At 42.9% G+C, this 10,943-nt stretch overlaps 1 protein-coding gene across 1 annotated transcript in view; it reads right to left on the bottom strand.

The window, feature by feature from the left end:
• Positions 1-208: 208 nt before the first annotated feature.
• Positions 209-10,943, bottom strand: part of Loxl2 (Lysyl oxidase-like 2) — a 74,065-nt gene continuing 63,330 nt past the window's right edge. Inside the window, exons 8-9 of the mRNA XM_084609191.1 lie at positions 9,708-9,960; positions 209-1,566 (exon numbers count right to left, since the gene is read on the bottom strand). Coding sequence (XP_084465317.1) covers positions 1,444-1,566; positions 9,708-9,960 — 376 coding nt within the window. The 3' untranslated portion in view covers positions 209-1,443. The remainder of the gene's footprint in view (positions 1,567-9,707; positions 9,961-10,943) is intronic.

Below are 10,943 nucleotides of genomic sequence, written 5' to 3'. Positions count from 1 at the left end.
GTACGCGAAATTAGCCGGCGATCGCGATGGAATTGCGTTCTTGTGATCTTTTCTTACTTACAGAAAATCCAGTTTGTGCTCAGCGTACTTTTAGGCTGTATAATTGGTGCGTCTGTTCAGAGTCTTCTAGAAGGTGTATGTACAATAAATGTGGGCGCTGCCAGAGGAGGTTTGTACACAATAAGGTGAGCCCAACGAAATACGCACAGAACTCCATCTTTATTGCATTTTTCTTTTCTACAGGTTGGCAGTAGTGAATGCAGGCGCGAATGTACGAAATCCGGTTTCCCAGAAGTAAAACGAAATACAAGTTAAATGCGTCCACTTCACGTCATCATCCCAGTGACGTGCAGATTCGTGAGGCATCGCAGTCACGGAGCCCTGGAGTTGCTGAAGGGGTAGAGAAGCCGACCTTGGCCTAGACTGGGAAGCTGGTGTGGTACTGACGGCGTTCTTAGGTTCTGGCAAGCTTATAAACCCGTCTTTCACAGTTATTTCAGCTTTAGAACACCTGAATCGCCCCGGATGCATCACTGTTGGTCGATGGTGCAGTGGGCTCGTTGTATACATCAAAGGCAGTGCACTCGGATTGAGCTCTTTCTTGTAGCAGCACCTTCACTACTCGAGGCTGTTCATGCTGCAGTATTATTCTCTACTACATGCATATTTGCCCATCATTAGATACGCAAGCACATATTTAATAGCAGGAAATAAATATTTTTTGTTTCTTCCGAGCCGCTGCGCTTGATGCGGAGCGCCGTCTCCGTGGCACCTTGAGTGGCCCTGGAATACAGCAATGTTGCTCATACCGTATACGGAGGCATATGCGTATGATGCTCTGCATGCGTTTCTGGCATAATTTGGCGCTTAAGTCTCCTGTACTCGCTATAAAACACCGTGAAAATTAGCTAAAAAGGGCTTTCGTGCGTGAAAGTTTAATCGGAATGTGATGCAAAAAAAACGATTTCTGACCAATTATTTCAGAAATAAGCAAAAAAAAAATAGCAGTATGGGAACTGTTATGCGAGGTGGGCCGCTGGGCCTGGTTTGGCTTGAAGCCCCATTAGAGTTGTTTGCACGTTCCGATGGCATTATCACGTCGTGCACGTTCATTCACAACAGCGTGGAGTGCCACTAGATGGTTAGTGGGTGCGTTATGTGGCAATTTGTTGTCATCTATGAAATGATGCAGCTTGAAACAACTGCAGTCGACGTGACAATGTGATCATGACGAGTGGGAGCCGCCGTTCCCTGTGTACTTTTCAGATGAATTGCGGCCACCAAAAGGACGACGTCGGCAGGAGGATGACAGATACCAAGGTATACGACAAACGGACAGATTTCGTAGAAACATACCTGGAGCTCTACTTTCCTCATTGTTTATATAGGCTAGGTTACCAAAATAAAGGTCTGTGTGAAGCACCATCTCACTAGCCCCCAATGTCACGGCCTTCCTAGAGTGCAGTTTGTGACAGCAGCATATGTCTGTGTGTAGATCAGGTCGCAGATTGCCGCGTTGTTATCGTAGCTTATCTCAGCCAGCTTGAACTCCGGGTTGATGGATACCTGCGTCGTGATAAAAAAAAACAAAATGGCTGTCGCAGCATTGAATTTATTGAAATCAACTGCCGATTAGCAGGTTTCAGTTGTTATACACAAATGCGAGATTTCGAGTCAGTTATAGCGCCGAGTTACAAAAGTATTTTTTTTTTAATTTCATTTCATTATCTCATTTATTAATACTGTCAGCTCCAATTGAGTGCTTTTACAGGAGTGGAAAATAAAGCTGGAAGCAATGATTCATCAAGTTCGGAGAACAAAACAGATAAGCATTGAATAAGTACAGGTATAGAGCAGCTAATAGCTCATAGTCTCTAAATAAACACATGAACCAAACTAAATTTTCACAACAAAAACCAAGATACGCAAAGAACACAATAATACAATATCTAAAAGCAACACATCAAAAATAAGGCTACAGTAACTGCGAAATTTCCCATCACTGTTAGCGTCATACACATTTTTTTTCTAAAAGCTGCAAGAATACAGTGAGTGATGCAGACGAAACGGCAGTATCTGGAAGAGAGTTCCAATCTCCGCAGCTGCGCGGGAAATAACTAAACTTAAATCAATCATTTTGTATGTCGGTAATAGAGTCAAGTTACTATGGTGATGCCTTGATGTTTCTTTGTTTTTGATTTGAAAGTAATCAATTTTTTTTATTTTGACACAACTGTTAATAAGGTGAAAAGGTTTTCAATCTTTTATACCTTGTTCTGACTTCTAGCATAGCTAGTTGAGCTTGATTGCAGAATACTGTTGAGGTATGGTTGCGGCGGTATTTATTATAGAGAAATCTTGCAACAAATCGCCGTGTTCTCTCAAGTTTGAGGCTTTTGGCGGCAGTTTGCGGATCACGCACTATTTAGCATATTCAGTTAGCGGTCTAGCCAGAGTTTTGTACGCTTTGAATGACTCAAATTACGTCCTGTGAAGCTGATCTCCCCCCCCCCCCCCCCCGCCCCTTCCCCCCTCTTGCTCCTGTTGGCTGGAAACCGGGAGTATAGACCCGTTATTTTAGTGATTATCTCAAATGAATGCGGTTAAGGGACAATCACTAAGGTTGAGTGCAGTAGTCTACACTTATTTTTTTCCTGTTAAGACGTCTGGAAGCAATCTGTAATGCAAGGTGTAATTGAAAATTTGATACGCAAACACTGTCAACATTGAATTTACTGCTTACGTATACATTCCACTGGTGCTACCGGTATTGATGTAGCAATGACGAAGATGATTTATCAGTTCGCTTAACTTCTAATACTTTCAATTTTATTCAAGCTGTAGTTCTACCACTGAGCAATGTTTGTGGCCGGGCTTGGTGCAAATTAAGGAAAAATGTGGTAATTTTTAAACGTAGTTAAACCGAGCAGACGAGAGAAAGCATGTGTCCACCCCTGTCTGTTCATGCGTTTTGTTTTTGTTTAGAAGTTGATGATACGACAACGAGACCACGCACTCTCTTTTCAGGAGAAATTCTTGTGGTTCGAATCCGCTCTGCTTCGACGGATTTTTTTTTTTACGTTTGATTCATGCTAGGCGAGTCATCTTCCGTCATTCTGCAAAAGTGGAAGCTTAGCTGGGACACTTGGTATGTTGCAGACAGTAGAGAAGACAGTGGGTACGCGTAATTTATGCGGGGCTAAATTGTGCTCCGGCCTGCGCAGTTTTGGGAACATGGCTGGATTTCCAGGGGCCGCCGTGTAGTAGTGTGTTAAGCATGTGTGAAATTAAAATGGTGCGCAGATTTAAAAATTTCCTCATAGGTGGGTCGCACATTGATCATTATTCTGCGGCCTCGTAATGTTTGCTTATGAGGTTTGCTACCATTAGAAAAAACAGCGGATTCTCACGCTGAAAAACAACAACTAACTGATTAAGTACAGCGGTGAATGAATTTTCACACATCTTCAAAAAAGCAGTAGAGTTCGAATAAAATTAAATGATCTTCATTAATTTGTATACTGCATTTCCTGTACACATACCCACAAAATACTGGTCATGAACATTATTAATTAGAAGCTGTTTATGAGCACATTATTATGTGCATTTCATAAGATTGTACTGTAACAATCAACACATCCGAATATCCCTCCTCAGGGCACTGTTAGTCTTTTTTTTTTTGCGTTTATTGTCAAAATATATCCCTTTGATTTTCTATAGAGGCGCAGTGAACAAGCGCCTATGCCCAGACTTTCCGAGGAACTTTGGAACTAAGGTGGGAAAGTTACTGCAGGGGCCTCCACTACAGCTTGGTTTTTGCGCGCTACTGAAGTAAAACTTGTTGCTAGGCTAGATGGTGCATGATCGTACAGGAGAGAAGTAAGCGCAAAGCAGACGAACACAACACAGGAGACAAGACAACGCGCTACTGCCAACTGATTCTTTTATTGAAGTACACACATAATATATAGGGACACCGTCACACCACCTATCAGCTAGGGTACACGTCAGAAAGCAATATAATTATCTAACGAGAAAATCCATGTTTAACATAGGGTGACCTAAAACCGATAAAAACACCGATGACTCTAAAAAAAAATGACATGTGGCGTGAAGGGCCAAAGTAAAATGTTCGAATGGATAAGAAGATAGCGGAACCGAAAGGCTTTAATCGGTTTTAGGTCACCCTATGTTAAAGGGCCACTGTCCAGGGAAGGACCTTTTAAGCAAAGGAGCCCAGTGTTTCGATCAGGTACCGGAGATAGTCTGTGCATAATGCTACAGTGACACGCGCGCCGCAAAGCAACGAAAATACAAATTAAAGCTCTCTCATGCTCTCCTTCGGGAAGCCAGCTTCCTCGTTTCCTGCGCTGGCCCGTCGAGCCACAGTCATGACGTACTTGCCGCGAACGACGTCCATTGGTCCGTCTCGCTGACTGACGGGAGAAGCTAGGATGGGCGTACACTTCTAATTGTGTCCACCGCTCGCTGCTGCACGCTTTTTCCTCGTCTGTTTCGTTTTCGCGCACGCAGAGAGCACCACCATTACCATCCCCCTGCTCCGAGTCCGTTCTGTGTGCTGCGCCGTTTCTACAGCCCCTAATTTGGACATCTATTATCAAAACGCCCGAGGTCTTCGGACTAAGAGATCTGAATTTTTTTCTACCGTTTTGTCCTGTTGTTATACCGCTGTTGTAGTTACCGAAACCTGGCTGTCAAGCGATATCCCTTCCAGTGATTTCTTTCCTAATAATTACTCTGTTTTTCGTAGCGACTACCCTGAAACAGGACCCAAACAAAGAGGATGTGGAGTGCTCATTGCGACTGACAGTTCTGTGCAGTGTGTTCGACGTTCCGATCTGGAAACTGTTGAAGAATGTGTGTGGCTTGAGCCCACTTTAAATCGACATGAAAAACTTTTACTTGCAGCTTTCTACATTCCTCCGAATTTTCCTCCTCCAGCTTATGATGATGTTCTGCTCTCAATCGAACATGTTATAACTCGTCATAGCAAACACAAACTTCTTATTTTAGGCGATTTTAATACTCCAGGTATCAACTGGAACGCGTTTACTTCTTCTCACCACAATTATTACATATTACAATCATATTAAGTAAGTGTAACACTCTACTTGATTTTATAGCCTTTAACTCTTTGCAGCAACACAATTTCACTGAAAACTGCTGTGGTAATATTCTTGACATCTTTCTATCGAATTTTGAAAGTGTTCGAGTCTCGAGATCAGATATACCGCTGACTCGATGTGACAAATTTCATCCTCCACTTCTAGTTACTACTGCTGTCTCTGCCTCACTTTCTACTAATTCACATCGGGTGAGGAATTCGCCCCGTTTCGCGTATGCATGTGGTGATTATTTCGGTCTTTTCAATTTCTTCTCTTCCGTCGACTGGTCCCTTTCAAATCACATTAATGATTCCGACGGACAAGTCAGTCACTTCACTGAAATAGTTCTTGATGGTATGCGTCGGTACATACCTTTGCATACTCCTACGCGTAGGAAGTTTCCTTCCTGGTTTTCAAGGAACTGATAATGGCGTTAAAACTTAAAGGGACAGAACACTAGAATTTAGGTCTCGATTTTTTTTCGCCGCAGTGGAAAGATTGATGTCTAAAATGTTCGATTCCATAACGGTTTCGTTAGAAACGCTGTATAAAATTTTTACCGGCAATTTTTCGATCAATGCGTGCGCCCGTTTTTATGTAGTCCGATGATGGAAACCATGAGAAGCGACCGCGATGACGACTGGTGGTCGACAAAAAAGACGTACCGAAAACAAATATAACTTTCACTCGCCAGACAGTAATCAGACATTTTTTGCGTAGACTAACGTCCTTTTCAGTTTCACACTCAATACTGTTACGGCACAATAACGCACGCCCTCGTCGACGAAAGTTTTAGTGGGCACTGTCATTGCTTCATTCACGAAATTGCAAACACTGTGGTGCCATCTAGTGGCAAAACTTGAAAGCATACCTCTCGCGGTGCGAAAGCAGAGATGGTTTTTATTAAGAACGCACTGGAGAGAACGCAAAGTATAATAAATTATGGCAAGCACTCCTAGAAGAAAAAAGAACAGTGTGCAATTACGAAAATCAGCGATATTTTGCTGACATGTAGTCACGTGGGGGGCTACACTGAAAGTACTAGGGTTTCTCCGCTAGATAGCGCTTCAGTTGTTTTTATGCGATGTTCAATGGCAAATTAAAATTGTAAAGCCTCTTTTCGTGCTCAATCGTAGTGCTCGATCTGTACTATATGAGGCAAGGTCTTTTCATCACCATAATCTCATGACATATTTTGGCCAGTGTTCTGTCCCTTTAAGGAACGAGCCCATCGTAAAGCGAAATGCCCTGGGTTTGACAATTGGGCAGATGAGTTTCGCCGCTTGCGTTCTGTTTGCAAACGCTTATACAAGCGGGACCACGACTCTTATCTTGAGGCTTTGGAGAGGAGTGCCTCAAATTGTCCTGGTTAGTTCTGGCAATACGTTCGCAAGCGTTCCATTAAATCAGATTCGAGTATCAGCTTAGTTGACTCTCAGGGTTCGGAAATTCGGGATGTTGCCGACAGTTTTGCCCAACATTTTTCCTCCGTTTACAAACATCCACATTGTGATTCCGTTTGCCTCCCATCTGGTGCACCATCTAATTCCATTCTCTTTGAGGAGAAGTTGATAACTGTGAATCTTAAGCGTCTGAGACCATCTTTGTCTCCTGGACCTGATGGCATTCCAGCCGCCATAATAAAAGCCTTCAGTTGTATTTTTGAATAACTGCTTAAAATATTAAGAACTGTTTAAAAAATGCTGCCTTTCCTCGCGTGCGGAAAATGTCACGCGTGTTTCCTGTGTTCAAGCCAAGAAACAAATCTGATGTTTCCAATTATCGTCCGATTTCTCTTCTATGTGCAACCTCTAAGCTTTTGGAATTAGCTTTGCACAACGTACTTTCCTTCCATCTCAAACATAGTACCAAATACCGGGTCGCTCTGCTTCTACAAACCTAGTGACGTTTATGCCGTGAAGGTTGCTAGCCGTGTCCCCTCCATTTATCCGCAAACTTGCTTACGAAACTTTCATTCGCACTAAACTTGAATGTGCCTCACCCATTTGGAATCCACACCAGGCATACCTAATTGACGCATTAGAATCAGTACAGAGTCGCGCGGCCCGATTTATTACTTCATGTTACGACCGTAGGAGCAGTGTTTCTGGCATAAAATCATCGCTTGACATACCGCCACTGTCTTCTCGCCGTACAATTGCCGAATTCTGCCTTTTTCACAAGTTATATTACTGTTTTCCTCATTTGCACTCCACACTCATACTCCCTCCCAATAGAACATCGTGTCGCCTTTTTAACAGTCCGAGCCTACAGCGTCTACATGGTTCCACCAATGCATTTCATAAATCATTCTTGCCATCCGCCATTGAACAGCGGAATGGTCTACCTGAGGCGATTGTAAAAGAGAGTGACCCAATTAAATTCAAAAACCTGCTTTTATCTTATCTTCTTCCTTAGTTGCACTTTTGAGTACCACCTCTGCACGTGTTGTATTTTTTTTTAAATACTGTTGGAACCTTTGTATGCAAAACAGTGTTCCCATTTTCCTCTTCTTCATATGGCGCGATGGCCTCAATGCATGTATGATTGTTCACTCTTTCGTTTTATAATGCTCTTTTAACAATTATGTTTGCCTTCACTGCTATATTCCAAATGTTCCTTTTGTTTGTGATTTCGTATTTGTGCTCCCCCCTTATGTAATGCCCCGCCTAGGGGTCCTTAAGGGAAAATAAATGATGATGATAAAGATGATGATGCCTCTGCAGCAGTCCTTCAGAGAGGTCAGGTTGACACTGTGTACTGTGATATGAGCAAAGCTGTCGACGGTGTTACTCATTCACTATTTCTTGAAACGCTTCTACTCTCTGGCGTCGAAGTCTCACTCGTAGCCCTCCTACGCAACTATCTCCTTGATCGCTCCTGCTTTGTAAGTGTGAATGGACAGACTTCGTTTACCCTGCAACGAGTGGAGTTCTTCAAGATTCTGTATTAGGCCCACTTCTCTTCTCTGTTTTTATTAATGATGTTTTCTCGGCGATCAAGTACTCCTCGTTTCTTCTTTATGCTGATGATATAAAAAAATTCAAGCTAATACATTCTTTTCAAGATTGCTTGTTGTTTCAATCGGATATATCTGCTTTTTCTGATTGGTGTGCGAAGAATCGACTTACCCTCAATTCTTCCAAAACTAGGGCTGTCTCATTTATTTGTAAAACACACAGCTTTCTCTACCATTATTCTGTGAATTCTGTGCTGTTGGACAGGGTTGACGAAATTAATGACCTTGGTGTACTTTATGACCGCACCCTCAGCTTCTCCTCTCATACTAAACGCATTGCTCAGCGGGCTATGCGCACACTCGGATTCATTTGCATACTTTCGAGAGAGTTTCGTACTCCACTTTCGTTCTTAAAACTGTACCTGTCAATATGCTTGCCGCTCTTGGAGTACGCGTCGGTTGTTTGGAATGGCACTTGCAAATGGAACTTGGACAAGGTTGACAGAGTACAAAAAATGTTTTACGGATATTTCGATATCGCTTTCCTTGCGCAACTTCCTCCTCTCGCTCCACCGGGAGTACCAAACTGAATCTTCCTTCTCTTCACTGCCGTCGTGTAAGAGTTGATATCATTTTTCTGTAAAAACTCCTTCATGGCCACATTATGTGCCCTCAGCTCTTAGAGTACATCCTACCGCTCGTTCCGCGAAAGAGCATGAGGGAATTCAGACCATTTCAAGTTTCTCCGTCTCTTCATTCCCATTCCCCTCTGGACAGAATGCAGTGGCTATTTAACTCTTTTTGTCCTCACCTTGACATTTTCCAAAACTCGCTCTGTTCATTTATATTGGATGTTCGTAGGTTTGTATTCTAAATAGTACTTTATCACATATAACTCCCACTTTCTAGCCTAAAATATTGTATTTACTTCACTTTTTGCTTTTTTTCCTGTTCAATGCAGTCAGTACCTTGAACTGCTTTTTATCCGTTTCTTATTTATATCTTAACTTTAAACTTTATATTCGCATCTTACTGTCCCGCGTTCAATTCTATTTCTTTATTGTATTTTTTTATATTTCTAGCATGTGTTTTAAATACCACGCACTTATTGCGCCTGGAATGGTTGTTTATTTTATGTATATTTCTATATTACTATAATCCATGTCAGTTATTTGTTGTTGTTTTTTCCTCTCTATCTATCGTTTTTTTTTTTTCTTTCGTGATGTGCTCAACAATTCTCTGACTGTGTATATAAGACATGCTACTCATTGATTTCTTTCTTTCCGTGACACTTTTCGTCTCAGTTTCATTTCATGTGTTTTGATTTCTTCTTTTGTGTTCTAGCTGTGTGTGTGCCTTTTCATCTTTCTTTGTTTGTGCTGCAGCACGAAGACCACATGGTTGTTCCTGCGCCCATTAAATATAGATTGAGTAATTGATTATTATATTATTATTATTGTGACGAGCTATTTCACAGTTCCAAACTAGAATCTAAAATAAACTCGGAGGCTTTCAGTTTTTTCTACCGATACACCTCTTTGTTCTGTTATAAACCTCACGCATTCGTGCATCCTCGCTTCGTTCACTTATTGCGCGCATAAGCCCGGAGGCCGAGCGCTCACCTTTAGCGTGTAGTGTCCGTGCGGCACGTCCGTCATGTCCACCCACTGGCAGTCGATGTTGTGCGCGTAGGTGTCGGTGCAGCCCACCGATATGCCCTGGTCGCCGTAGTTAGCGCAGTTGTAGCGCTTGTCCACGCCGGGCTGGCACACGTTGTCCTCGAGACAGAAGCTCGCCTTGTGGCCTTCCGCCACGCGACGGCCATCCGCATCTAGCACGTCGTAGTGTGCGAAGACCTCCATGGAATGGTAATGCCTGCGCACAATACCCTTGTCGCACACTTTCCCACACCTTTTCGAGGCACCGCTTTGTGCCCCCAACGGACACACAACGAACGAGTTGTTCGTCTTGGTTACTGGAAACTGAGGCAAACGTACGAAAAATAGAAAAAAGCTGCGGATTAGATCGGCTAAGCCCGGTTATGCAAGCCAAAGCTTTCTTATGCTGTGTTGCTAAGCCAAGTTAGACTTATATAGGTAACCTAGTTTATGAAGGGAAGCTCGATTAAGCATTGTCAGACACAGTTTGTTGCGGTTTAACTCCTCCAAGGCTGGCTGCGGACGTCAAGGAAGCGGAGCTGAAGCGCTGGTTTTAGCGCGCGACTCCTCCATAGATGTCTTCGAATTTCAAGAACACCCCAGCCGGTTCGAGCCAGATGGGACAGCGGTGGCAGTGGAGAAAAAGAGTAGCCAGGAGACTGGAGGGTTGTGTGTGACATTGTGTGAGGCAATGTTGTATGGAGATATGTGCCGGTACGAATAAGGTTTTCCAGTTGTGTGAAGAAGAAGCAGAACAAGCGACCGTCGTCGGCTCTTCGCACTGCACCCGAGGTCAAAGTGCGCCGCCGATGACCTTGGCTCAACGAGGCCAGTAAAGCTTTCGCTTAGAAAAAAAAAAAAGGAATTTCATTTGGAAGCTGCAGGTGTGGCATATTTTTCCGTTAATATGTTGCCGAGATTAGCTTTGTTTTCTTGCTTTTTTTTTTCGACATAGTATTGTTTGCAATAGGCAATTTATTCAAGCGCTGCGGTTATTCCGCCTTGGTTGCGCGCGTATACCAATTACCCGTAAAACTTTCCTGCGTCTGAAAAACAAAAGTTAGGTTTGTGGAACTGCGGAACAGTTTGAAAACGTTTTCTGTAGAAAATTTGTACACGCACCGAAAATTGTTGTGCAGTGAGCTCGTTGAAAATAAAAACGCATTAATTATGAAATTGTTGCCACCGCCAATACTAGCA

Source organism: Amblyomma maculatum, chromosome 7, assembly GCF_055883805.1.
Source record: "Amblyomma maculatum isolate TAMU_Amacu chromosome 7, ASM5588380v1, whole genome shotgun sequence".
Lineage (NCBI taxonomy): Eukaryota > Metazoa > Arthropoda > Arachnida > Ixodida > Ixodidae > Amblyomma > Amblyomma maculatum.
Note: the sequence above shows the minus strand (reverse complement) of the source record. Positions and strands in the feature narration are given on the sequence as shown.